Below are 27,343 nucleotides of genomic sequence, written 5' to 3' on the forward strand. Positions count from 1 at the left end.
ACCTAGTAAGGCTAAATAAACGTAAGATTAAAAAGGTATTAACCCCCTAGTAAAAGGCTAGTAATAGCTAGGTTAAGAATTAGCTTCTATAGAATATAAGACCTATATTTTAATTATTACTTCTTTTTACTAGTACTATTATACTAAAAGAAGATAAAGGTTATTTTAGTAGTCTTTATTAATAATTAGTAAATATTTATAAGGTTTTATAAGTAAAAAAGTAATATTTACTATATAAAGTAAAAGTAAATTAAAGTATCTATAGTAGATTTAATTATAGCGTTTAGACACTAGTTTATAGTAAGTAATAAAGGTATTTTTAACCTTAAAAAAGTTATCTTATAGTAATAAGTTAGTAAAAGCCTAGTAAGATATAAAAAGAAATAAATATAAGAAAGATTCTTTAACACTAGCTAGTACTAAGCCTTTTAGTACTAAATATCTAAAGTAGCTAAGTTATTTAAGAAAGTTACTAAAATAGTAAAGATAGGCTTATAAATAGCTATAAACTTATTAGCCTAAATTAAAGTACTTAGCGCTATAAAAATATTTATAGTGTCTTAGTAATTACCTAGGATTATAGTAGTATACTAAATAGATAAATATTAGTAAAAGCTTATTAAATAAAGGGGGAAACCTAGGTACTAGTATATAGCTATTAGTATAAGTAATATATTATATATATCTAGTACTACTATTAAAAGTAAATTAATAGTCTAGGATTAGAAGAGTATTAGTAGAAGTATACTTAGCCTTTTAGTCTTTAATAGTAGTATAAATATAATATATATAAGGCTAATATAATAAAACTAGTCTTTTTAGAAAAGGATTAAGGATTTAGATCTTATTTAGTAGGTTATTACTAAGAGGATTAGGAAGTTAAGTAACCTTATTATTAGGATTATTTATACTAATTTTATCCTTAGTGTTATAAAACTTATTATTAAAGCCCTAGGAACCTAGTAAAGTAAAGTTATAATCTTAAGGTATAATAAATAGTAAAAGGCTAAGAGAATACTAGTTAAGACTAAAGGGAAAAGTATAATAAAAGTTACTTTTACTTTAGTTACTATTTATATTATTATTATATTTTAATAAGTAATAAATTAATCTAAAACTATTAGAAAATAAAAAGTTATATTTATTAGTAGTATTTTTATACTTACTATTTTTAATAAAAAGGCTTACTTTATAAGTAGTTTAGTAGGCCTATTAAAATATAAATAAGTTAAAATAGCTAGTTAATTACTAATAAAAAAGAGTAAGTTATAGTAATATTAGCTTAAGTATAGTAAAGTCTAGCTAATTACTTCTAATATATAGCCTAATTATAAATAGCTTAATTAAGATAAGTTATAAAAGGATTAGTACTAGTATACTATAAATTCTTCTTTTATAATCTAAGGAATTAGCTAAGTCTTACTATTATATTAGTTATTATTTATTAAAAATTAGTTATTAGAAATCTAAGAAAAAAAAGAAAAATAAATTAATAATTTAATAAAACACTAGTAAAAAAAAAAGTAGTAATAATAGTATAAGAACTTAATAAAAGGCTATAATAAAAAAAAAAGATAAAGTTTATAAAAGTAAATAAATAATAAAGAAGTAAAGCTTAAAGAGGTAGCTCTAAAGAGAAGTATAAAAGGCCTTATAGATAACTAATAGGCTAACTAAACCTTTTTAAGGATATACTAAATTAAGGCTAGTATAGTATAACTAAGATAGTTATATAAGAGAGAAGTATAATTATTATAGGACAATAAGTAATTACCCTAAAGTCCTAGGTAGACTTAGTAGGTTAAAGGAATATTATTCCTAATATAGTTTAGTAAGCGTTTTACCTAGTAGGGCTAAATAAACGCAACATTAAAAAGGTGCTAACCCCCTAGCAAAAGGCTAGTAATAGCTAGGTTAAGAATTAGCTTCTGTATAATACAGGACCTATGTTTTGATTATCACTTCTCTTCACTGGTGCTGTTATAACATCGCACTACATAGCAGCCTGACAGGAAAACACTGTTAGATTGCCCGCGTCCCCGTTTCTTCCTCCTTGCTTGGCGGCCTGGCCTTCTCTCAAGTCTTGATGCTAGTAGAAGTCGGGACCCATGGTGGCGAAGCTTCCTTGGCAAAGGTGGAAACTTGGGAAAAGGAACACGAAGAACAAACAACCCCTGTTTCCCCGGTCATTGGTTTACCACTTTTTTCTCACTATAGCTTTGGCCCCCGTCCTCTCTCGGACCCCGATAACCGAAGGAGAAGCTTGACCGTCTCCTTGATGGGGACGCTGGTCGACGACGGTGGGCCCAGTATTATTATTCATTCTTTTTTTACTTCTTCACCTGTCTTTTTTTTTTTTTTTTTCTTTTTTCCCCCCCTCCGCGCAGAGGTAACCCTCGCACGACGGGGATATTTTATTAAACTGATCCACGGATTGCTCTTCACTTGGCTGTTTGACTACTGTCACTATCGCCGTTGGGTCACTTCCTTATGGCGATACAACAGCGTCGTACCATGCAGCACCCCTTTTGGCCATGACCAGAATGCATGTCTTTGGTATATTTCCCACATTCCAAAGCCACCATGCCTTACCTCCTTGGTTATGGCACTGGTGGAGCCGTGCCCAGCGCTACCTAGGGCCGACATCAGGCGTGCAGTAGGCAGGCAGCCGTATGCTTGGGTCCAGCTCAATTATCTAATTTTATCCACTGCATCGCGAGTTCTCCGGGCTGCTCAACGCTAAGCAACTCTGTGAAACTGGACCGTCATCGCCGAATGAACATGCGCCAGTCCATGACACAAAAAGCCCGTCAACGGTAAGTGGCCTTGGGCTGGCGTCTTAGCCTCTTTCTGCGAAAGCCAGGGCGGCCGAAGCCGCCACCGGTCTTTCCTCTTACAAAGCGGACCGAGAAATTGGCAAATGTGTATCCAGCAGCCCCCAGTCTGCAGGCTCCCTCCGACTGGTTTCGTGCCATTGTTGCCGGCGGACCCGTTCGGCGGTGTCCGCGCCGCCCGACCCCCTCCACATATCCCGCATGCAATAACTTCTCGTCCGTCTTCCAACGCCGCCCGTCACTAAGGTCAGCTCCGCATCAGCTCCCAAGCATAGCTGGGTACGGGATTACTGAGAAGCGCGGAGGCCACAGAGACTTCAATTGCACCTCAGCTAAAGTCAGATTCTTGGCCTTCCGCTGATCGCCTGCCAGGCTTGTAGTGTCCCATGCGCGTGCATGCGCTCGGCAATCCCAGTACTATGAAGATGTCGTACTTCAACGTTGGATTTGCCTATCACTGTACTGCGTCGTTTGCCTCACAACAACCAGAGAATGGTAGGCCTCGACACGTCGAACTCCGTTCACCTTTGCTATTTTTACCTCACAGGAGATGAGTGAGAGGGCTCGGCTATCGCCACCATCCTCGTTGCCGCCGTTGGAGCAGCATCTATAGAGCAGTCGGCCGCTGTCTTCGAGCCGTATCCGCCTTTCAGATGGCAAACATGCTGTCGCAGGACCCGATATTCCGTTAGGGACTTGGCTGGCAAAGGCGGCGGCCACGCGGACGTGCGAGGCGTGCCTAGTGGTCATCGAGAAAGCAGTCCCCCAGGCCATAAACTCGGGGCTGCTATGAGAATGCGGCGTCTCCATTTGGTTATCAAGAATTGTATTATTGACCACCTCATTCCCCAGCGTCAGACGAGGATTTTTCCACCATTCGCTTCGATTGATGGGTCTGGGATCGCGGTAAGCTTCATCACGAAGCCAGTAAACGATCCACAGTAACGAGTCACTCTTCACATTTTATTACCGAAAGGTGATTGCATTTCACCGCTTATGGAGTGTGCACAGTATCAGTCGATCCTGACGGAGGATTAATATGGGAATCACTTGTATTTCTCATCCAGCTCTGGGGGTACCGGCAGAACGGGTTTAACGAACGGCTATGAAAATAAAACACACGACTGATATTCAGATGTTCGGATTGTCAAAATTCCCGGCTGTGTTCAGCTTGAATACCGTCATCACAAGGAGATCCATTTAACGAGTAGTATGAGCAGACATGAGTTCGGTGGAAATGATAACGGCCGATGCCACACTGATGGATTGAATTTCTCAAGGGGGCCAAAATATTTATCCGGCTGGGTCGGCGATTTCGCATCATCACTCAAGCACCTTACGTCATACAACATTTTGCCCCTCTTCAACGAGCAAACAAAACACAATCGAAAGCTGCAGCACCCTTGAGGGACTTATCGAAACAACTTACAACTTTGCAGCTATCTCGCCCGCCAGCGCACTTAACCGTAATGACTGTCAAAATATTCCTCACAGGGGCCACTGGCTACATTGGGGGCGATGCACTCTACCACCTGTACAAGAAGCATCCCGAGTTCGAATATGCGCTCCTTGTGCGCTCGGAGGACAAGGCGAAGAAGGTTGTCGAAAAGTACCCAACAGTCCGCATCGTTCTCGGGGGGCTCGACGACTTCGAGACTCTCGAGCGCGAAGCGTCGTGGGCCGACATTGTCATACGTGAGTGGCATTTCCTACCTCTCCCAGCTTAACAATCGCTTCGCGTGTGCTCACACCCGCCTTCCAAGATACCGCCGACTCCTCGGACCACGCCGGCGCCGCGACAGCCATCTCCAAGGGCCTCGTGCAAGGTCACTCGGCTTCCCGGCCTGGTTTCTGGCTGCACACGGGCGGCACTGGCATCCTGACCTACTTTGACTCCGAGGTGAAGAAGGTGTTCGGGGAGCCGGACGACAAAGTATTTGACGACTACGAGGGGGTCGACGAGCTCATCAACCTGCCGGCCGCCGCCTTCCACCGTAACGTGGACGAGATCGTCCTCAACACTGGTAGGGAACACGCCGCCTCGGTCAAGACGGCCGTCGTCTGCCCTCCGACCATCTACGGCGAGGGTCGCGGGCCCGTCTCCGGCCGCGGGCGGCAGGTCTACGAGCTCGCGCACTTCGTCCTGGAGCAGAAGTACTGCCCCCGCATCGGCCGGGGCCTCGCCCGGTGGAACAACGTGCACGTGCACGACCTCAGCGCTGTCTTCGCGCTTCTCGTCGAGGCCGCGCTCGACCCGGCCCAAAACGGCGACGACGCCGGCGAGCTCTGGGGCGCCCGCGGCTACTACTTCACCGAGAATGGGGAGCACGTCTGGGGCGAGCTGTCCGAGGCCGTCGGCCGGGAGGCCCAAGCGCAGGGCCTGCTGGGGGCCGACGCCGCTGCCGGCCCCGAGGTCCGCGAGCTGTCGTTCGACGAGGCCGTCAAGTCGCCCGCCGGGTTCGAGGCGGCGAGCTGGGGGATGAACTCGCGCGGCAAGGCGGTGCGGGCCCGCAAGGTGCTCGGCTGGAAGCCGCGGGAGAGAAGTCTCGAGGACGAGATTCCGAACATTGTGCGCTCTGAAGCGGCGAGGGCTAGGCATTGAGGGTTGTTGCGTTTCCCACTTAAGAAGGGGACAAATTATCTTGATTAGCGAATAAATCCAAAATGCTGAAGTGGCGTACTTTAAAGGGTTTGGACCTTGGCGGGGATGCAAACATTGCGTTTTCGGGACGAGCTACTGCCAGCGGCTTGCTAGAGCCTAAATGGACGTATCAGGAGAGAAAGAGAACCAGTGATGAGTGCGAGTATCTCGTGTGAATTCCGTGGGGAATAAGCACCTAGACCAGAACGACGGCGGCAAGGGAGGCGGCGACGAGGACAGAGACTTGGCGAGCAATAGCTTGACGACCGTGAAGGCCATGGCCAAAAGATTAGTCACTTACCTCACTGGCGGCCTTGCGAGGACATCGCCTTGCTGAAAGATGTAGAAGGAACTCCCAAGGGATGGGTCTTCTTCGAGCTCCATGATCTGGCCTACATCCTCCCCCGGCCTGGAGCCATGCGGTTTAAAACATCTGTAGCCAACTCATACAAAGAATCCTTCCTCTAAGGGCAGGCAGAGCTGGCATTGACCGTTGATGTCGGATGCCATCTGATGGACTGGTACTATTGACAAATCAGCTTCTGATAACCACTGTTGGGTGTGGACAAATTCTCGAGTACGTGCCTGCGCGACAAGATTGTATCATGGGTTTCAAACCCCATATATCTTACACTTATTCAAAAGCGCGCCCACCAGATATTTCAAATAGGAGACGGCTTGCCCTGTTGATCGCCCAACGCTATCTGAGGGGATTACGGCCACCACCATGAGGATGGCTCGTAACCCGCATGCAAACGAAGGGCCGACGTTGAGAGAACGAAGAATTGGCCGAAAACGCCACGAAGCGCATATCTGCATTACGTGAAACCTAAACGCTCTGCTATGGCGGGGTTCGTTGCCGACTTGTGCAACGTTGATCTCGTATAGACGAGGTGCCTTTGTTCCTATAAAACACTGGATGCCCGACTCTCCGACATTGTACTCCAGCCTGTGGTACCCTAGAAGAGGGAAGAGGTACCCTAGAAGAAGAAAAAGGTATCCTAGAAAAGCCCCCCCAGGCAGGAAAAAGTATGTGTATTCTATTACACCTCCTGATATCTCATGGCCGTGTATACATCCATTCACATTTTTGTTGAAAACTTCTATTCTCCTGCCAGATCGTCATGTTAGACTCTTCCGACTTTGATGATGACTCATGCACGTCGACCCCGGGTTGCGGCAAGGCGGGCTGCGGCGATGAGGGCGGCGCCGGCGAGGGCGGAAATGTGCTCTTCACGAATTCCTTGTTCGCGGGGCAGAATAGAGGCTCGCTCGTGGTGCACAAACAAAAGAAACGCGCGGCAGAGGAACGTCGCGCGCGCCATGCACAGGGCTCGCCCGCAGGATCTTCCGCCGCGTACCGTCTGGATTTATACCTCGTCGACACTGAGGAAGCCTGAAGAGGATACAGGCTTGTCGCCGCAGGAGTGGAAGCCAGGGGCTCGTTTACTCCCCCGAGGGGGGACTATGATGAGTCCGATGAAAGAGCGTCAGTGTGGGCCATTTTCATGACCATCTGCATATTCCTTGCCTTTGGTGGCATTATATTGAAAACTGAATGGCACCGTATGCAAGTCCGATAGGCAATGCCTCTTGATGTGCATCGAGACTTCTGTCATGCTACTGAGTCTCTCCTCGTAGCTATGGTAGCACGTGTTTATTCAATTGCTGACATATTCATTCCAGACTACCAAAGACAGGACAGCAAAGCCCATCGACGCCAAAGAAGGGGAGCTATCCGTCTGCACTGGGCTGAGAGCGCTGTTGGTCTGGTTATCGGTTTCATGGAGATGTGGAGGGCCATACATAAAGGCCTTTGAATCAAGCAGATTCCGTAAAACCTTGACATTAATTGGTGTTTTCTTCGAAAATAGGTTGGTTACAAAGTTCATGCTGACTGATAATGATTCTATAACGTCCCTCATCTTGCAACTTGTTTCCCCAGCTGTACCTACAACTCCCTTGCTCCCCCAACTTGGGCTGTCTTGGAGTCAGGTCCACTGGTCACGGTCTCGGTGTCGGCAAGCTTGGGGTTCTCCTCATCCGACGTCCCCATGCAGTTGGCGGCTGGCCCATATCCGTACTCAGCCACCTCAGGGTGGCGTCTATGCCACCGCAACATACCAAACTGCACCAGAATGGTTGCGACAGTGAAAGAAACCGTGAGAGGAAAGCCGATGGGGTATCTGGGAGCGTCGGCGACGCGGAAAGCACCGAGAGGGATCGTGGCGTGGCCGACGTAAACAGTCGTCACGGTCATCGAAACGATGATGGATCGGGCTTCGGGCTCCTTACGGAGGATCTCGGCCATCCACGCCATGAGCGAGGGGCTGCCGGCGTTGGTTGCATATGTGAGGAAGTAGAAGGCAAGAATCACTCTGTGGTCGGAGGGCCAGCCGCACAGAACAGCTAAGCAGATGCCGTGGGCGGCGGCGGAAAAGATGCTGATTTGCCAGCGCCAGCGCTTCCAGTCGGAGAGCCAGTTAAGACCCACGTTGGTGGCAATCTGCAGAGCATAGCCGCCCAACGGCAAGATATTGACGTGGTACGTATCGTATACACGGTTGCCCGCCGAGTCTTTGATGCTCTCGATGTAGAGTACGAAGTACGAGTTGGCACGATGGGCCCAGGCGCTGAAGGCAAAAGAGAAGAGGAAGAAGTAGGTGACGGGGTGCACAACGAGCTTGCGAAGCTTCGTCCGGAGAACAGATGCCGGGATGCGTTTGGAGGTGTTGACGCCGAAGTCGGCCATACGTTCGCGGGCGAGACGCTTCTCGTTCTCGGTGAGGTAGATGGCGCGGGTGTTGGACGGGGAGTCGGGGACGGTCACGAATGCGATCAGGCCCTGGCCGATCGTGATTGTTCCGGCGATGATAAATAACCACTGAAATCCAGCGTACCCGTGAACACCGTTCATGTTGCGGAAGAGAGCGGCCTGCAGGGCGCCCAGGAACATGGCACCGGCAACATCACAAACGGTGAAGCAGGCAACTCGGACGGCGAGCTCGGCGGGTGTGTACCAGTTGAAGATGAGGGCGACGACACTGGGCCAGAAGGCAGAGGAGAAGAGACCGAGGAAGAACCGCAGGCCGAAGATTGTTTGAGCATTCGGCGCTTTGTATGTGCTGTGGTGGTTCGTCGGCTGTGAATCTTTCACTGAGAACACAGAGAGCAGGCGAGGCACTTACAAGAAAACCAACAAACCCCAACTCATCTCACAGATAGGAAGAAATATCGACGGCCGAAATCTTGTCTGGATCAACTGACCGGGGACCAGGCCAAGGGCGTATCCAATCGAGAAGAAGGTGTTGAACTCGACCAGCTCGTTGCCATGGAGGCTGAGCGACTCCCTCATTCCCGAGACGTAGGCTTGTGTTGTGGCGGACTGGTCCATTTCCTTCATGATGCCGGCCAAGAACATCCACGCCAGCAGCATGACGTCCAGCTTGAAAACGAGAACATTGCGAGGGTTACGAAAGTACGGGATGATCTTGGAGATGTACTTGAAGATGCCCTCTTCAGGAGGCCCGTAGTTGACGGGCTCTGCTCGGACTGCCTGTTGCGGTGTCGAAGATGACACCGATGCGGCTTCGCCCATTGCTGCAGTTCGCTGTCAAAAACGAAAAAACAACAGTCGAACGACTTTTTTGCGGAGCTCAAACGGCAGGGCGATCCGGTCGGCAGGAAAGGAACCCCAGTCACCGAAATTAAGGTAGAAAACTAAGTAATGGGCGGCCAAGGTTATATAAACGACCAGCCAGGTCGCAGCAGCGAAAGGCGGCCAACAATACGACTCAGGTCATCGGGAAAGTCGCTACCTGCATAAGGTGGTTTTTCGATGTCGTGATTGCAAAAGGTTTGATTTGAGCTAGCATCCCGCGCACAACGTCCCATAATCCAAGGACGCCAGAGTCTGGGCAAAACCCACCAGGCGCCAGGTAGAAGTTGCAGTTCTTGCAGGCTGGTGGCTCCGGCTGCCAATCATGGGCGGCGGCAGAGACCGCGGTGGTCCGCCGGGGTGAAGAACCGGGTGGCGGGGGAAGGGTATTCTATGGAGGATAATACCGGTACGGGGCTGCATCGAGTCTTGGTCCAGATATACCCCTGCCGGCGGGCGATTGCGTGACCAATGGTCCAGGCTACGACATCTTCCAAACTGTTGATGGTGGTCCCGTATCAGGCAATTCTCGTCGGGCCGAAGGCGACGATGCGATAAGACGGCGTCTGACCCGGCAATGGACTATGTAGGTCTGCGTTGCTGGGTCGTCGGCGTATAGCCGCTCTGCGGATAGGTCGTGGATGAGATAATCGCGCGACAACTTGAACACGAAAGCAGGTAAATGTATGGCATATATCCTTATCCGCTCAGTGGACGGACCACAGATTCGTCCGCCAAGACTCATCTTTCAGAAAAGTGGCAACCTAACCTATCTCACTAGAAGCACCTCTTCTGGATGAGTAGAGAGTCTATTGACACCAGAATGCCACCAAATGTAGACTTGTCAGGAACAAGACGCAATGGCACATAGCTACTTTGCCCTTCTTTTCAAGGCAATACTGTAGATGCCCGTGAACGATCGTCACGACTCTATTACGGGAATACGGGTTTCGGAAGTAGCTGGCTGACACATTACTCTCACTCATTGTCTATATGGTTAATCCATGAAATATGGCCAGACGGTAGTAGTATCACCGGAGCCAGCGACCTAAAGGACGGTCAAGCCTTCTCTGGTTATACCAAGCAATCAACCCGCCGTTGCGGCTAGCAACAATGACCCCTACAGTTCAACGTCGTTCATAGCTGTTTTAGTCAAAAATTGTTCCGTTCGAATTCGACAGAAGCCATCCACAAAAAGGCTTGAGCATCAATCTTGTGTCTTCCCACAACGGTTCGAGCTCAGCTGCACGGCTTACCCCATCTATGAATACGGCCTGTTCAGTAAAGAGCCTTCACAATTTCGCTACCCAAAAGAGGTACCTCCAGGCGCCCACATACGGAAGTGGTTTCGGGGCTTGTATTTCTCGGCCACTTGGCAAAGAGGGACAGCAGAGCTACCAGAATGTAAAAGTGGTGCGATTTCATGCCTCATACTTGCTTTTGCAACCAAGGCCAGTCCGAGTGCCATGCGAGTAGCCTGTGCTAGTGGAATATGGCTGAGACACAACTGATCATAACTCTCATGTGTCTGCATTTTGTCCACGAGGCGTAACCACCGTCACGCCACAGACAGAATGAGACTTGTTCGAGGTGTAAACGGGTTTGTCCAATCCCGGCTATATGTAAAAATGATTATGGAGGACAATTTCTGGTGTCTAGCTAGTGTTTTGTAAAAACAAAGGTATTTCTTCGCAGGTTTACACTAGAAAAAAGTACGTCTGGCTACAATTATCCGTGAACCGCGATTGTTTGCTTTTTCTTTGGCTGAGGTTGGCTACGGTGACTGGTGGAAGCCCTTGCGCCAGCATGAGACTTCGTCAGCTGGCTAGCCTTTCCAAGAATAGTGCCCGTATGTCAAGTGTGCGCCCTCAGGCACCATTGCCTTTGACATTGGCTAGACTATTTGGCCACTAGTCAGTGTACGAGACACTTTCTCTTATGTCCTCACCCATCTCACCAAACACGGGAAACCGTCGTTTTAGCCGAGACATGCTGGCCTGATGAGACGCATTGGCGTTGTGTCCATATGAAGGGTTATCAGGGAGCCACGCTTGCTGAAATATGCGGTACGCCCATACGTAGTACCACGTGAGATCCATGCGGAAACCACGTGCAGTCCTCCCTGTTCTTCGGAAACCTCCCACTTTCTGTTGAGGTAACAACAAATCCCAACTGTTATTTCTCGAGGGTTGGCGCTTGTTACCATCGATCGGGCTTTGTCGAATCGCTACGTTAATCTCATCAGCTTCACGAGTCGAATCTGACATTCAGATGGCACCTGTCGAGCTGGTAGAGCAGCAGGCTGCAAGCTACTCGAGTCCACAACACGGCAAAGAGCGAGCAATACCGCCCCCGGAGTCGAGGTCGAATTCGAACCAAGACGACAAACGATCCTCTGCCACCTATCTGACGATCCCCATATCAACCCATCCGGTGGCCACGCAGCACCGAAGGTCATGGATACGGCGATACTGGATATTTGTGTTAGCCATGGCAGTGCTGATCGTCGGCGGGATCATTGCTGGGGCCGTAGGGGAGATTACTGCCTCACGCCAGCAGAATACGCGAGGTCCTAGCTGAAAAGGAAGCTCCAAAGTGCGAGGCTCCTTGAACGGAGTTAATGCTGGACATGACGTAAGTGCTAGTTCAACCTTATGAATTTATTCTGTAGGAATTTGTCTCCCTCTGCGCAATATACAAACTGGCTGACATGGCAAGTGAATCGTTGATTCTATGAAATCCTCGCGCGTTCTAAATCATGGCGAGCTTCATCCATGACGGCATATACATGACTTGAATTTGAAAGCCATACCAGCTCTACATATGCTACTGCAGCTTTGATCAACATTCAGATTCACACGCATCAAGATGGCCGGTTCACTACGGTGATCGGTTTTGATAGTCTTCCGACCTAAAGCACAGCAACCAACGGATGACTGGACTTCCATGCCGGATTCGGGAATAAATTGATCTGCTAGGAGCCGGTCAGAACTTCGATAAGAAATGATGGTTAGAAGGAGATAGCGTAGATGGGTAGGTAAAAAGCTTAACGGAACAGGGAGAAGTGACTATACACGGAATTCTAGTGCTGGATACTAGACAGTTCAATAATCCCATGACTTCTGTCTGGGTGCCTTTTCAGACCAAGGCATCATTCTCCTCATGGGAATCAATTTACTAACCAGAGGTTGATAGTGTGGAGGACCAGGATAAGGATGCAAAATTTAGGCCGTTTATCATTGTAAGAAGAGCTACGGAGCTGATTTGATCATTATACTGCTTTTGTGGAAATGATTTAACTGAAGAATATGTTCACCTCACTGTTTCTTTCGAGTGTAATATCGGCGCTAAATTCGGTCCAACCCCCTTCTTGGTTTCTCCAAGTGCTATCTAAGAAAGAAGCTCCGCTGAAAATAATATCACGGCATCTTGATCTGGTCCGCGTAATCCTCAATTTTTTCACAAATCTCACATCATTAGATCTCGCTAACCCTGCTCAGTTTCGAGGCATAACCGCATTAGCCATCGCAGACCATTTGGTGTTGTTCTTTTCTCTGTCTTGACCCTTAATATATGGAACCCCCTTCGTCATCATTGGTTACTACAGTTTAGAGAGTTGTAGAGAACTTTTATGAAGAAAAATCGTCTATATTATCCTACCGTTTAGCTTCATATCGATGGAATGAATGTGCCTGAGCAGGAGGAAGACTTCCGGAGGGACGCGTGTGACCTCACTTATTATTCGGATTCTATACGGAACCAGATTCACTACGGAGTCCTGTAAGCAGGCGCAAACTTGCAGTTCACTGTTTGTCTGACATCGTTCGGTCTCTTCGGTGTGCCAGTGACAACATGCTATGCGCGCCCGACCAAATCCCAACCATTGCATGGTGCACGGACCACCTTGTCAATGTATAAGTATATCTCGAATTCCTTACACTCATTTCCATTTCTCGAACCAAGGATCTACAGACTAGCGCCTCTATCTTCTGTACTGAGCTCAACATGACAGAAGACTCCGACGTAACAATTTATCGGCACTATTGCCCGCCAGGGGTCAAACGGGTTATCGCATCAGGAAGTAGTGCGTTTATCGGAGAAGTCGATGACTACACTGTATTCAAATATCCTCTAGCGCCTAACGGAGACATGAGTCGACCAGAAGTTGAAAGAAAACTCCTCGAAATTGTTGGGCTGCATCCACGCATTATACAACTAAAAGGCGCCTCTGATACTGGCTTGTATCTAGAGCGTGCTGCTAACGGAACCTTGGCGGATTATATACTTGAAACCGCCAATCCTCCCCCTTCAATGCGCAGACGATTAGCCTGGTGCCGTGAGGCTGCTGCAGCAGTTTCAAGAGTTCACGACCAAGGACTTCTCCATTGCGATATCCAACCTACGAATCTGCTCTTAGATGAGGAGCTCCATGTTAAGCTGTCAGACTTCCAAGGGAAGAAGTTGTCTCCTGATGGATCAGTGCTGCTTGACGGTTGCAGTAGTGAACCTTGTCGATTCTATTGCCCACGCAATGACGCTTTTGATGCAAACATCAAGACGGAGCTCTTTGCCTTAGGGTGCACTATTTACTTTATTATGATGGGCCATGCTGTTTACCCTGATATTAAAGATGGCGAGGATGGATGGTATGAGAAGGTACAAGATAGATTTGTTCAGGGCAACTTTCCGCAGGATTCGCATGTCTGCACGGTAATCACCTCAAAGTGCTGGTTGGGAGAATATAAGTCTGCCTAGGAGCTGCTACAGGATATTGTATCTATAGAGGAGCGTATCTAGGGTCACACGACTCCAAGCTAGAAGTCGTGAATGTATCAAAAGAAGGCGCCAGGGCATGATACTACAAATACGTGGGGTCAAGAGCTACTTAGCTAGCGACAGCAGGAACCACTGGCTCTCAACAGTCAAAAATCCAACTAGTTTTGTCAAGTCAAGTCTGAGCGGACAGGGCTTAGTGCTGTGGTCACGTATTGAACTATGAGAAGCGTAGTGGGGAACGACGTTAATAGAAGTACAACCAGCAGCCAAACACTCATTTCTCGTCCAGGAACAATGTATTCACAGCATTCCCGCAGAACTATCATCGTGTCGAGAACTTTTCGAGCATACAATAAACATGTGTACTTTGTGATGCTGCTGCCAATATTACAAGGGGCCATCTACTAGTAGAAACCTCACTGTTAGGTTACTGACTGTAACACCCCTCCTGAGAGCCCCCGTATCCCCAAATGTCCCTCTCGGAGTTCTGGATCAAAATCCTGCCCTTTGGAATTTAGAGTTCGGATGTCCTGTAATCACCGGATAATCGGTTTCATCATACTTTGCTCGTCCAATGTATCAATGCAATCCACCCATGTGAGACCTCATTATGTCATCCTTTAAGACAAAGACGCCAAATATCGTCCCGGAAGAATAAAACTGCTCATTTCTCTTCATCGTCTTCTTCCTTTTCTACCTTAATGCAAGCTTGCTTGACGAACTTTTGCCCTGAAGTCTGATATATGTCACTGAAACCCCTATCATGGCTTCCTACCAAGGGCACTGCAATTGCGGCTCGATTAAGGTTACTCTCAGCAAAAAGCCGGAGAATGTTGTCGCCTGTCACTGGTACGAGCTTCTCCCAACAAGTCTAGACTTTCGCTAAGTTACCCACTTACCAGCGCAAACTGCAAGCGTGCCGGCGGTCGTACGTACATATTGGGAAACCGTTTTCGTCACCTGGTTGCCGCTGACATCAAGTAGCCTTCTCCATGAACTTTTTCGTTGACGATGGTCAATGGGAAATTGAGGACAATCAAAAAACGATGACAGAATATCAGGATCTTAACACTGATTCTGGGAACACCGTCCATGTGAATCCTAGCCATCCTCGAGAACTTCTGATCAGAGCACAGACTGACTATCAATAGCGCTTTTTCTGTCGCAATTGTGGAAGGTAAAACCAACTGTGATTATACACACTGTTATTCAATGGCTGATGGGATAATGAAAGCCCCGTTAAGACTACAGCAAAGCCGTTCCCAGGCAAAGCTATAATCAAGGCATCGCTCTTCGATGACATCCCCACGAAGAGAAGTGATATATTCGAGCACAAGGCATTAAACTGGGGATAAAGTTGATATAGATTGGTCATTCTCTTTTATCTGGCGTCCAGGGCCGTAGCATAACGGAGGTCCCGAATGGACAGTAGACGCATTCAGTAAATCCGGGATAACGAGATCTCCAGTTCAGGCATTACATTCGGTAGTGAGAAGTCCAAAAGGCACCAAGTCAGTGTGATTATTGAGTTCCATAATTTATCTCGATCGCTGCCACTACTTGCCTCTGCCTGTGAAAACCCCCTCTAAAACACGAAAAGACACATTTTCCGCGATTATCCGCTGCTTCTCCTACCATAACGATTTCACGCCACATCTACATCCCCCAATCCTTTCCTAGCTCCCCAAACTCACCCTTATATGTCGCATCTACCATTCTCGTGCGGTTCGAAGGAAATGTCCTATTGAAACCCCGGTATGCTCCAAGACTCGGAGGCAGATCCCGGACTCTTGTACCCCAGTTACTCTCCCGCCGCCCCAGAGTTAGCACTAGTTCCTGGCCTTCGGTGAAGAACTTGTGATCGACCCAGCTCTTCCTATAGGGTTCGCCATTCAAGGTTGCGCTTTGTATATATATATTTCGGTATTTCGGGTCAAAGTTGACAGTGCGGACGCGGGCGGTGAGTCCCGTTTCCGGATGAGTAATCTCGATGCTTTCAAAGAACGGCGGAATGATCAAGTATACATCCTGCCCAGGGTTAGGGAACAGGCCCATCATGGAAAATGCCAAGAAGGAACCCATGGCACCGCTGTCATCATTTCCCGGCAAGCCTGCAGGCTCAGCGGAGAAGAATGACGGGATGTAGGAATGGGCTCTCTTCGCCGAAAGACCCGGGCGGCCGGCGTAATGATACTGGAAGACTGTGAGGAACGCCGGCTCATTACCGATGTAAGTGATGTTCTGATCATGCAAGAAATTGAGTCGGCGAACAAACGCATCTGGGCCACCGTAGGTATCAATTAGCGTTCCCTGATCGTGAGGAACGAAGCTGCACGGATTAGCCAACAGAAGACCTTGTAAGAATGGGAATACTCACAACCCATACTCCCAAAGACTGCTTTCAAAAGTCTCAGGCCCATTGCTCTGCAAAGAACAAACGGCCTGCCCGTCCAGGTTGCTGCAGCTCAACGGGTCCTGGTACGCCCAGGTCTGGTTGAGGTATTTCGGTTCGAAAAAACCCCTGAATCCGGTGTCTGTCCCGTTGAAAAATGCAGACTTCTGGTCTTTTTTGTACAGGTTTTGCCAGTTGCCGCTCGACTTAAGATACCTCTCTCGATCAGACCCTCGTCCCATTTTGTTGGCCATCTGCGCGATGCAAAAGTCGTTGTAGCTGTATTCCAGCGTTCGGGAAACACTTCGCGTGAGTGTTCCGAAGCCTTTGACGTCGAAATCCTGAACAGGGATGTATCCAAGCCTCTTCCAACTGTCCATACCTCCGCGGCCATTGACACTCCAGTCAAACGGCTCCTGCTCCGCATCTTTTCGAACGGCTTCGTAGCCCATATTCCAATCAATACCCTCGGTGATGTTCTTCAAATAGGCATCTACCAGTACGTTGTCTGCGTTTGAGCCGCCTTGAGTGAAGCCTTTGCACAAACTCATTCGGCAATCCGGCAGCCACCCCAGGTGGGAATATGTGTCGATAAGTGATCTGACCATCTGGGCGACTGACGTTGGATCAATGATGATCAGAAATGGAATCTGCGACCGGAAAGAATCCCACAGGCAGTAGAATGAATCCCAGTACGGTTCCTTGCTCCTCCACAAAGGATTCTCTCCCGTATAATTCTGCGGGTTGATCATAGTCCTGTAGATGCCGCTATAGAAATTTCGTGCAAATGATTCGTCAACTCTCGTTGTGTTGATTTTGATGGGGCTAAGTTTCCTGCGCCAAACAGCTTTGGCCTCCACCGAAACTCGAGCGAAGTTGAAGTCGGGAATCTCGTTCGCAGCATGAGCGCAGGCCCGCCTTTCACTGATGAAACTGGTAGCGACGCGTGCAATGATGGGTTTATCCGCAGACTTGAAGCGCACAAAAGCACCTCCTGGTAACGGATACCCGTTGATTGATCTGGAGATGGTCAAGTTCTTGACGTCGGTGCTGGCACGGCTGTCTACAAAGATTCCGTTGTCGAGGATCTCGGCGCCGTGGAAGTCCGTACAAAAGTACAAGACGTAATCGCCGCTTCCAAAACTGGGCTGGAAGCGCGCATTTCCCCTGATCTGTCCCGTCCTTCTGTTGACCCTGATCGAGGCGTTGTCTTGTCGTGTATCGCCCAGGTCAGTCAGGTCTTGCAGGATGAGAGGCTTCCCTGCTTGCGGAAAGTTGAACCTGATGAGGGACGCCCGCTCCGTCGCTGTCATTTCGACTCTGATGCCAGTTTTCAATGTGATGTTGAACAACCCCGGTTGCGCGATTACATCTTTCTTGTCAAAATACCCATATTGTGCCCTTGACTTCTTCGGAAAAGTACACTCGTTTACCTGTCCGCTAGGACAAGTGGTATATGCAAACAGCGGGAAATTGCCTAGCGAAGGTTGCCCGCCGGTACCAGAGTCGTGCATCGTTGAAAAGCCGGTGACCGGACTACCATCCAAAGTAAAGCCGCCTTGGTTGGAGCTGCTGTTGGTATCGGGAGAGGCTTTGGCCATTCCGTAAGGCAATGTTGCGCCGACGAACACGTTGCCCCCATTGTCTGAGCCGATAAGAGGATCAACGTACCGCAAGGCGTCAAAATCTTCCTCCGCAACGACTGAAGCCGAATTCGTCAAGTCGGAAATGCTGGAGCCGGAGACCCAGTTCGAGGCGGCATGCACAGCTTCGGAGGCTGCATGTTGAAGTGATGGGAGATGGGTTCCTGGCATGAGCAACCAACGGAAGACAGCCAGAAGACCGTGAATCGACCACAGCTCTTCCCACATCGTGACTCTGTTATCTCCTATTGATTGATGAAAGATACCAAGGCCTCATCGATTTTGTGAAAAGTTTTTTGCTCACTTTCCCTACATGTATTAAACGGCTTTTGAAGCGACCACGTGACAGAAGGCCAAAGCTAAATTTGGCCCCAAGTCGTAGCAAGCTTTCCTTTGAGCTCTCCCGAAAACGTCCCGCAGGCTCCGATAGGGTGATCATTGGATATCATGGAGTACGGGAAACAGCCGTCGCTTATTACGAACCCAAACTTACCGACAAGCTTTATCAGGGAGAGTGGAAGCATTACTTGCCCTCTTAGGTGCATTGATTTCCGTTACATCCCCGATGCCCCTCCAGCCAAGGTCGTACGCTGGAAGACGGTCATGTTCTTCTCCCGTTGCATGACTGAAGGTCCGCTTGGACCGCTGTCATAGCACCGTGAAGCATGCAGCTGTAGCAGAAACTTGGATGATGGGGGCGGAAGCAAACAAGTGTTCGCAAAGCTGACCGTTTCGGATTAGAAACGCCCATTCACTTTTGACTTTTGGGTATTTTGTCTTTGAATTTCCTCCCAAGATGGTATGGTTTGGTTCTTGGGGTGCGCTTGGCGGTTGCCACCTTGTTATTCGCGAGGACTGTAATACACGCCTTTCCCGATGCCGGTCATCGTATATTTTGTTCGAGAATATGCCAATGGAAGGGTGTTTGAGGCGGTAGCAATGAGATGAAAGACGATTGGGTCCATGGCAATATTCTTGTTAAAATGATGCGCCGTGGACGTACACCTCAACAATAACTTCAATCCAGGCTTAAGTTGAGTTCAAAGATGTTGACAATGGTCCCCATCGGTGGCGTAGCAAGTAAATATCATGGTCATGGTTAGGTACAGCACCACGTCCAGGTATTGAATCCTGCGGAACCCATCAACCGGCAACACCGACAAAGGCATTGTCGACATGTTGTCCGAACTTTCCCAGGCATTTTGAAACCGCCGGCTCTTGTAATAGACTGCATTTTAATATCATGCCGTTGTCGTCCTGCTGAGAGACATGGGCGGTTGCTGGCCTAGGCTAAACCTAATTCAAGCTCACGTCCATGACAGAGATTCTAGAAACTAAAACATAGCCACGGCGTTGGAAGGTGAAGCCACAATATCAGGCAGGTCCAGAGGCGCCGAGCTTGGCAGAAAGCAGTTAATCCCGCAGTCTTTGCGCAGTGAGCTGAAAACTCCTTCATGGCCCAAGGCCCGCAATTAGGTATCCTAAGTACGTATAACTCCCATGGGCGTAGTATCGACTCCGTTCGAGGCGGTCGCACAAGTGGGTAATACAAACGCAGAGTTTCCTCTTTGGAACGGTAGCTAGCTCAGAAATGCTCTCATCGTAGTGTCCTTGATCCGCTCACCAAGAAAGCTCAACATCTTATCGATTTTGGAGAAGCTCCTTATAGCTTTGGGGGTCGTTATTAGCTGCAGCTATTTCCTTATGAACTCATTCCTGCACATACTGGCACGCCACAATCCCATGTATTGCGTAGTATGATAGATCCGGAATCTTTTGGTAACCGGCAAGGTTAAATGCGAAGGGATTACCCTGCAACTCCAAATTTGACAGAGATGGCTTATTTTCCGCTACGCTCTCGGTATTAGCGTGCGACTTGGAACTTCATTGTTACTGACGAGCGAGCTCATGAAGCTGCTCTGGGATGTAAGCCGCTTCCAATCGACATCGATTCCTTCGTGCTCCTCTTCTTTTTCTGTCTAATCACAAAAAGCCTCGATCAAAGTAATTAAGGCGCTGGGAATGCATATGAGCATGCACTGGCTCGACGCCGCGTTTGAATAGGCTCGAAGGGCGTTTCAACTGACCTAGAACTTGTTAGGGAAGCCAGATGGGCACGAAAGAATCACGGCACGGCTGCCAAGATCTTCAACATTGGGCACGGGAGCAATCGAGCAGTCAGAACTGATGACCCTACTGGATGCGGTCTATAATTCGTCGTACGATTCTACCTCATCAGAACGTGGCGTAGCACAGATAGTATTAAATATCATTGACACTCCATAGAGCTTGTACCGCCTGACCAAAGAGGGCGTTCTTTCGTCGATGGCAAAACTACTGTTCAGTAGCTTCAAGGGCCGCAAATTCGGCTGAAGAGGCTGGTGAGGTCAGGTCCAGGCTCTGATGCGTAAGCTGTGTAAGTTCCAATGCTCTGCATTGCGACGGTAACACTGTTGATCTCGCTAGGCTTGACTTTTATGAACCCGGACCTCGTCACGCTTGCATCGTCGATACCATTTCTGGAGTTTGTGTCAATTGCCGACTTGCACAGAAACGGGCTTCTCCAGCTCTAATGTATGAGAGGGATGGTAAAATACATCATGTATCTTAGTTCCGCTCACACCGATATCAATGCGGAGACGCTATGGTCTCGAGGCCATGTTTGTCACGTCTATGCGAGTCCTGAATGACCCCTTTCAGCTGGTTTGAATAATCTGTTGGTTCACCGTCAACCCACTCGGGAAACTGGGAGAGGTGGAGAAACGAGGGCAACAGTTGCTCAGCGGCCGGCCGAGATTCCTCCGCCACCGGAATGGCGAGCAGATTCGGACCTGGACCGGCCCGCCAAGGACGGCAGATTCAGGCGACGTCCAGAGTCGCATCCAATTAGCCCCCGCATGCTGGTTCAGAAATATGATGTCCACTGGCTTACAATCTCGCCACATACGTGTACGGTGTTTCCGCCATTGTGGACCGTCATTAAGGCGCCTCCGACCCTTTTCTGGGCCACTTCGCACTGGAACAAGAGGGCCTCGTCTTCATTCGCCCGCTGGCGATGGCGTGCTCGCGGAGGGCCTCGTGGCGTCCCTAAGCAACACAAACAGTCAACTACCCCTCCCCCGCGAGTACCAACGCGCGGCTTTCTAGAACTGTGCAGCCAAGCGAGCGGTCACTTTGCTTATCTCGTCTGTGCAGGATGCAGTCGCCAGGACCAGAGCCATGGTATTTCGCACCAAGTGGTGTTGGCCTTCTAGTGCTTATATCTGCAGCCAGAAGCAGAGCTCATTCTCGGCACCGAACGGTAGCGTGCCGGCCTCTTCTGCCTCTATCTTGTTAATGTGGGAATATACTGGTGCACATCCTGACGGACGCCTAGTATCCCCTTTGGAATTGGGGAGAAACAGGAGGGCCCTGGTGCCGCGGCGATTCTGTCGCTCTAATATGTCATAGTCTCGTCAACACCCAAAGCTTTCGTGGCGCCAACTGAGATTGCTTGCCCCCCTCCCGGTCGTCGTTTATAACCCCTTCAAGGAAATTTTGACTCATAGTGACATCGCAGCGGTAAGCGCCTCTTTCCGTGATATCTGTCATAGCAGCTGGATGTGGATGGAGAAGCGGCATGGGTGTGTGGGTTGGCTGGCCGTGAGAGCGTGCATGCCTGCGGCTGTCCAGACATTTGAAGAAATCATATCCGCACTTTTCTCTTTCTATCCTTGATTCGTGCCTCCCTGTCCTGGGCTGCTAGTCTGGTCGGCTAAAGTTCCCGATCAAGGCGACACATGTAAGGGCGAGGCGTGAGTGATATCGCATCTCCGGGACAGAGCCAGCCGAAGGTTCAATAATCAAGTGTATGGCGACATTTCCTTCGGCTTGACCTGTTGCTCGCCGCGTCCTTTGAGTAACACCTGAATCGCGATTAGGAGTCCGACGATCCATTGCGTTCTAGGCCGCTTCTGTCACGAACGACGCTCCCAGCTATGTGGCGATTTGTGATTCTTAGCCGTACACCTAGGCAGCGCGAGCAAAGTGCTTCAACTAGGCCGTCTATATGATCGATCAACGCAGCTTCTTACCGGGGACCCATGCCCACACACCACATCCTAACTACGCATGATGCCGATAGACTGGACAAATCTGAGCAGGCTGTATTCTACCCGGCGTCATTCTAAAGCACTCTCGCCGGCCAATTCTAGCCGAAGCATCTCCCGTTCCCGTTCAGCTGGAACAGAAGGGTGACATTATACCCCACGTCCCGTACTTGATGCCTAGATAGGTTCTCGTATGTAATAGCCCCAAAGTTCCCCTGCCGAATCATGTGACAACTTGCCACTTGTGGAGAGACCAAGAATACTAAGAGCGACCGTCTGAGCTGATCGTGGCCGTGTAGAAGTTTCATCCCTACCGTCTTGGATAGCTGGCTGGCTGGGTGCCTTCCCGCGATGCTCAGACCGAACAAGCAACGACAAGCTCGCAGACCAAGCCTTCAGGCTTCGGCACAGAGATCGTCAAGGCTTCTGGGCGCGGACGCACAAATTCATGGAGGGAGAGAAGGATGGGGGTCGAGAGTCTCTTAGTGTTGTTTGTTTGGCGCGGATGCGCAATCCCTTGGAATCGGGATGATTGTTTAACGCTGGACTCATTTACGCCAAGTATTGCGTGCTCAACACCATCGTCCAATATGCATCCCGCGCCCCGGTCTTTTTTTCCCCCTTTCCTTTTTTCCACCCCAACAACTACACGCCTCCATGCCGGTCGTCTTCTCACATCACACTTCACTTCTTCCAGCCCCTAAAAGGAATAGACAAAACAGGGACCAGCTCTCTTTGGAATATATGGGAGGGGGGCTATCTTGCCCATCCCGCCTGCTGGGGCTTCGCAACAGAGCGGGGAGCGTGGAGGAAGGGAACGGTGGTGGTAACAGTCAGCACCACGCCAGTGAGTGACATTGTCGAGTTTTCCTATCTCGGGTCTTCGGCAGGACATATGGGTCATACGGTATCGCGGATGAAGATGATATCAGTGACCGACGAACCCGCCCGGCATTTAAGCTTAATGAGAGGGCCTCCGCCCCGATGTACTGGAAAGGGCAGAAAGATGGCGTACAAGCAGAGTCATCATACGTGTCTGCTGTATAGACATAGCCGGAGGTCCTGCGGGATTGAGGAGGCTAGTCACACCGCACGCCGCGGAGAAGGAATCTTTAGTTGATCGTTTCTCATTTCTCGGCCGCCAGGATCCCAGACATCCCGCAGAATCGGAAAGTCCTTCTCGTTCTGGAACGCGATTAGTCTGGCCATCTACCGATCAGCCCCAGTGCCAGCCGCCGTTTTGCTGGCACATCTATCCTGGTCCGATGGTGGAAGAAGCTGAAGCGCCACATCCTGGTCATGAGAGTTGATTTCGACCTCATGAAGGTCGGAGAGGCAAAGTCAGAGAGAAAGAGGGAGTGGGAGAGAGACAGTTAGAGACAATCTAGTTCACCATGTCGTGTGTGCGCGTACTTAGCCCCCCCCCCTTCAAAGTCTGTGTATCCTGTACATATTATATAGCGGCATAGCCGTGCTGTAGCTAGCTACAGATGGCACATGCCGAATCAGGGCCATCCCGGCTCACGCTGAATCGGACGGCGGAACTGCTTTTCTGACCTCTCCCGCACCCCCACGCTCATTCAGTGTCATTAATCGCAGCCGCCGGGCGAAGGAGTCAACGAGTGGCCCTCAACCTAATTAGCCTATGGCAACCAAGACAGTCCCGTCCAAAGAGTGGAAGAGGAAGTGGTGCACCCGAACCTTCGCAGCATTCCACGTACATACACCAATACTCATACAGACAGTTCCAGCCGACAGAACCCCCCTGATTAGCTCGTCCCAAGGTGTAAAAATGTGCGGACTGTGTAGAATGCGTGTCCCCCCTCGGGGTGGCCTAGCCTACAGAGATGAGAGATGCTACGCCGGAACATGGATTATCCCAGTGAGCCATATCAATTCCCAGGATGAAGGCGCCGGCCGGGCGTGAGGCTAATTTCTCTACATGGTCAAGCAAAGACAAATGAGAAGCAGGCGAAGGAGAGTTGAAGGGTGTTGGCCCAATGCAACGCAACCAATATTGACAATGTCGTCAGAAAAATGGCGTTCATCCGCGTTCACTCCCCCCCGTCCCGGGCCGCATGTGGGAGTACGTTACCAACAGGGCTCCAACTGAGCCCTTGGCGAGACCTGGACGATCCGAAGCCATGGTTCTTGGCGACGCGGCCAAGCTTTACTCCCCAGAAGGGATAGCATCATCACAACTCACGTCTTGTTGCCGCATATAAATAATAAGGTTTCCTACCTGACCCTGTCTTCCGTCGATTAAGTTGGTCGTCTCCTGGCCCCAGGCAGCATCTTCTTATAATAGACACGCACACCTCCCCCTCCTGCGCGGTCTTCCATTCCCCCGCCATCCCTTCCTCTCAGCTGTCGTCCGGACGTCAAAGTCCAGCACCACCGCGGCATCCGGGATCGATCTCTTGAAGGAATATTTCTCCAGGGAGACCGTCCCAAAGGACGCCCCCGCCCTGCCATGCCGAGCACCGTCGGACGAACCCTGGCCAAGGGTCTCGGCATCGACGTCGACGCCCGATACCGCAACGAGCCTACCGAGGCCGTCCAGTCGGCCGCGGCTTCCTTTCGCTCCATCGAGCAGTACGAGGAGGAGGAGCCCACCGTCGCCGAGTTTCTCTACGCACACAGACCGACGGTCCACGGCGCGGTCGCCTACCTCAAAAGCCTGTTCCCCTTCTGGTCCTGGATCTTCCACTACAACGCGACATGGCTCCTTGGCGACGTGATTGCCGGTAAGTCTCCTTCCTTCATCGGACAGAACAATAGCCTGACAGGTCGTACGAAGGTGTAACGGTTGGTTTCGTGGTCATTCCCCAGGGCATGGCTTATGCAATCCTGGCCAAGTTGACGCCCGAGTACGGTCTTTACACGTCGTTCGTCGGTTTCCTCTTGTACTGGGCGTTCGCGACATCCAAGGACATCACCATCGGGACGGTGGCCGTCATGTCGCAGCTCGTCGGCAACATCGTCTTGCGCGTGCAAGACTCCCACCCGCAGTACAGCGGGCCGCAGATCTCCCAGGCGTTGGCCGTCATCGCCGGCGCCGTCCTGCTGTTCATCGGCCTGGTGCGGCTGGGCTGGATCGTCGAGTTCATCCCGCTCGTGGCCATCACCTCCTTCATGACCGGCGCCGCCATCAGCATTGCCGCCGGCCAGGTGCCCGCCCTCCTCGGCCTGCAAGGCGTCGTCACCCGCAACGCCACCTACCGGGTGATCATCGACAGCCTCAAGGCATTGCCGACGGCCCGGCTCGACGCGGCCATGGGTCTGACCGCCCTGTTCCTGCTGTACGCCGTCCGTTCCTTCTGCAACTTCATGTCGGACCGGCAGCCCAACAGGAAGAAGTTCTGGTTCTTCATGTCGACCCTCCGCATGGCCTTTGTCATACTCCTCTACGTCTTGGTCAGCTGGCTCGTCAACCGCCACGTCAACTGGAGTGCCAAGAAGGCCAAGTTCAAGATCCTCGGCATCGTACCCAGCGGTTTCCGGCACACCGGGGCGCCCAAGATCGATACCGAGCTCCTCTCGGCCATCGCGCCCGATCTGCCGGTGACCATCATCGTCCTCATCATCGAGCACATCGCCATCTCCAAGTCCTTCGGCAGAGTCAACAACTATGTCATCAACCCTTCGCAGGAGCTGGTTGCCGTCGGCTTCACGAACCTGTTCGGGCCCTTCCTCGGCGCGTACCCTGCCACCGGCTCGTTCTCCCGAACCGCCATCAAGGCCAAGGCCGGAGTCCGCACGCCGCTTGCCGGCATCTTCACCGCCGTCATCGTCCTCCTGGCCCTGTACGCCCTGACGGCGGTTTTCTTCTACATCCCGATGGCCTCCCTAGCCGCCCTGATCATCCACGCCGTGGGTGACCTCATCACGCCGCCCGAGGTCGTGTACCGGTTCTGGGAGGTGTCTCCCCTCGAGGTCTTCATCTTCTTTGCCGGTGTCTTCCTCACCATCTTCACCACCATCGAGAACGGCATCTACCTCACGATCTGCGCTTCCGCCGCGCTCCTTCTGGTGCGTCTCGCAAAGGCCAAGGGCCGCTTCCTCGGCCGCGTCAGAGTGTACCGCGCCACCAAGGATACCGCCGGCAAGGGAGTTCCGTTCAACGAAAAGGGCGAGTCGGTCGACGTCCCGTCCCGCGAGGCCTACATCCCCCTCGAGAAGGATGACGGCTCGAACCCCCACATCGACGTCGAGACCCCCTACCCCGGCGTGTTCGTCTACCGCTTCGGCGAGGGCTTCAACTACACCAACCAGGCACACTACATGGACCGCTTGGTCGAGTACATCCAGAGGAACGCCCGCCGCACAATGCTTGACCGTTATGAGAAGCTTGGCGTAAGTCGCATTTTTTTCTTTTTACCATTAACCCCCCCCCTCCCACTCCCCACGGTTCCCTAGATGTTGACGTGGATGCTGCAGGACCGCCCCTGGAACGACCCCGGCCCGCGGCGCGGAGCCAAGATCGACATGGACGACCAGCGCCCGATCGTCCGGGCCGTGATCCTCGACTGCTCCGCCGTCAACCACATGGACGTGACGTCCATCCAGGGCCTCATCGACGTGCGCAACCAGCTGGACCACTACGCCGAGCCCGAGGTCGTCGAGTGGCACTTTGCCAACGTCAACAACCGCTGGACCCGGCGGGCGCTCGCCGCCGCCGGCTTCGGCTTCCCCTCGGTCAAGGACGAGGGCAACCTCAGCCGGTGGAAGCCCATCTACAGCTTCGCGCCCGTCGACTCGGCCCCCGACCACGCGCCGCAGATGGCCGCCCGGCGCAGCCGCGGCGACGAGGAGGACGCCATCGCCCCGACCAGGGGCAACGGAGGCAACGACGGCGGTGCGGCGCAGGTGGCGGGCCGCGGGGACGGCAAGCTCGCCGCCGTTCAGGGCATGAACAGGCCGTTCTTCCACATCGACGTTGCCGCGGCCGTGGAGAGTGCCATCCTGAACGCCGAGAGCAAGAGTGAGGGCCGGGAGTCGCCGGCGAACTCGGTTTTGAAGGGTGGTTAAAAGATGAGGGGGAAAAAACGACACCAAAAAAATGATAATTAGAAAATTACCAAAGAATAAATAAATAACAAAAGAACATTTGGCTGTTTGTCACCATACACGGGCGAGGACGTGGGCGCAGCGGATTGTTCTTCGATACATATTATTAGATACTGATACCAGAGTCATGAAGATGCTCTTATTGTTGCATATGTCGCTCTAGATAGGGCTGAGCCGATGGCAAACATGATTGTTAAGTCTTCTTGTTGAATCACGACGTGCACACGTCCGTCCCCTTTCA

At 50.7% G+C, this 27,343-nt stretch overlaps 10 protein-coding genes across 10 annotated transcripts; 7 read left to right on the top strand and 3 right to left on the bottom strand.

The window, feature by feature from the left end:
• Window positions 1-2,882: 2,882 nt before the first annotated feature.
• LY79DRAFT_679601 (uncharacterized protein) lies at window positions 2,883-3,644 on the bottom strand (the record flags this gene model as incomplete). The annotated part of the gene is made up of 2 exons (XM_060564526.1): window positions 2,883-3,251; window positions 3,375-3,644. The coding sequence occupies 2 exons, from the start codon at window positions 3,642-3,644 to the stop codon at window positions 3,093-3,095; spliced, it is 429 nt and encodes a 142-aa protein (XP_060407818.1). The 3' UTR covers window positions 2,883-3,092.
• Window positions 3,645-4,303: 659 nt separating this feature from the next.
• LY79DRAFT_528351 (uncharacterized protein) lies at window positions 4,304-5,436 on the top strand (the record flags this gene model as incomplete). The annotated part of the gene is made up of 2 exons (XM_060556015.1): window positions 4,304-4,529; window positions 4,598-5,436. 2 exons carry the CDS (start codon window positions 4,304-4,306, stop codon window positions 5,434-5,436), a joined length of 1,065 nt encoding a protein of 354 aa, XP_060407819.1.
• Window positions 5,437-6,280: 844 nt separating this feature from the next.
• LY79DRAFT_71840 (uncharacterized protein) lies at window positions 6,281-7,361 on the top strand. Its single transcript, XM_060565084.1, has 2 exons — window positions 6,281-6,964; window positions 7,162-7,361. The coding sequence occupies exons 1-2, from the start codon at window positions 6,622-6,624 to the stop codon at window positions 7,293-7,295; spliced, it is 477 nt and encodes a 158-aa protein (XP_060407820.1). The 5' UTR covers window positions 6,281-6,621; the 3' UTR covers window positions 7,296-7,361.
• On the bottom strand, window positions 7,179-9,208 carry LY79DRAFT_71872 (major facilitator superfamily transporter). Its single transcript, XM_060565085.1, has 3 exons — window positions 8,664-9,208; window positions 7,374-8,600; window positions 7,179-7,316 (listed from the first exon to the last, which is right to left on the bottom strand). The coding sequence occupies exons 1-2, from the start codon at window positions 9,071-9,073 to the stop codon at window positions 7,427-7,429; spliced, it is 1,584 nt and encodes a 527-aa protein (XP_060407821.1). The 5' UTR covers window positions 9,074-9,208; the 3' UTR covers window positions 7,179-7,316; window positions 7,374-7,426.
• Window positions 9,209-11,068: 1,860 nt separating this feature from the next.
• Window positions 11,069-11,874, top strand: LY79DRAFT_571552 (uncharacterized protein). Its single transcript, XM_060559259.1, has one exon. The coding sequence runs from the start codon at window positions 11,405-11,407 to the stop codon at window positions 11,711-11,713; it is 309 nt and encodes a 102-aa protein (XP_060407822.1). The 5' UTR covers window positions 11,069-11,404; the 3' UTR covers window positions 11,714-11,874.
• A 1,225-nt stretch (window positions 11,875-13,099) lies between these two features.
• LY79DRAFT_571555 (kinase-like domain-containing protein) lies at window positions 13,100-14,175 on the top strand. Its single transcript, XM_060559260.1, has one exon. The coding sequence runs from the start codon at window positions 13,139-13,141 to the stop codon at window positions 13,886-13,888; it is 750 nt and encodes a 249-aa protein (XP_060407823.1). The 5' UTR covers window positions 13,100-13,138; the 3' UTR covers window positions 13,889-14,175.
• A 426-nt stretch (window positions 14,176-14,601) lies between these two features.
• LY79DRAFT_571557 (Mss4-like protein) lies at window positions 14,602-15,465 on the top strand. The gene is made up of 5 exons (XM_060559261.1): window positions 14,602-14,758; window positions 14,812-14,837; window positions 14,894-15,003; window positions 15,061-15,086; window positions 15,144-15,465. Exons 1-5 carry the CDS (start codon window positions 14,673-14,675, stop codon window positions 15,262-15,264), a joined length of 369 nt encoding a protein of 122 aa, XP_060407824.1. The 5' UTR covers window positions 14,602-14,672; the 3' UTR covers window positions 15,265-15,465.
• A 100-nt stretch (window positions 15,466-15,565) lies between these two features.
• On the bottom strand, window positions 15,566-18,172 carry LY79DRAFT_528385 (family 92 glycosyl hydrolase; the record flags this gene model as incomplete). The annotated part of the gene is made up of 2 exons (XM_060556019.1): window positions 15,566-16,238; window positions 16,287-18,172. 2 exons carry the CDS (start codon window positions 18,170-18,172, stop codon window positions 15,566-15,568), a joined length of 2,559 nt encoding a protein of 852 aa, XP_060407825.1.
• Window positions 18,173-22,598: 4,426 nt separating this feature from the next.
• LY79DRAFT_663581 (uncharacterized protein) lies at window positions 22,599-23,342 on the top strand (the record flags this gene model as incomplete). The annotated part of the gene is made up of 2 exons (XM_060562844.1): window positions 22,599-22,879; window positions 23,080-23,342. The coding sequence occupies exons 1-2, from the start codon at window positions 22,690-22,692 to the stop codon at window positions 23,340-23,342; spliced, it is 453 nt and encodes a 150-aa protein (XP_060407826.1). The 5' UTR covers window positions 22,599-22,689.
• Window positions 23,343-24,127: 785 nt separating this feature from the next.
• Window positions 24,128-27,063, top strand: LY79DRAFT_679627 (sulfate permease; the record flags this gene model as incomplete). The annotated part of the gene is made up of 3 exons (XM_060564527.1): window positions 24,128-24,779; window positions 24,833-26,388; window positions 26,473-27,063. Exons 1-3 carry the CDS (start codon window positions 24,506-24,508, stop codon window positions 27,061-27,063), a joined length of 2,421 nt encoding a protein of 806 aa, XP_060407827.1. The 5' UTR covers window positions 24,128-24,505.
• Between the last annotated feature and the right edge of the window lie 280 nt (window positions 27,064-27,343).

This window comes from Colletotrichum navitas (assembly GCF_030913465.1).
Source record: "Colletotrichum navitas strain CBS 125086 chromosome Unknown LY79scaffold_128, whole genome shotgun sequence".
Taxonomy (NCBI): domain Eukaryota; kingdom Fungi; phylum Ascomycota; class Sordariomycetes; order Glomerellales; family Glomerellaceae; genus Colletotrichum; species Colletotrichum navitas.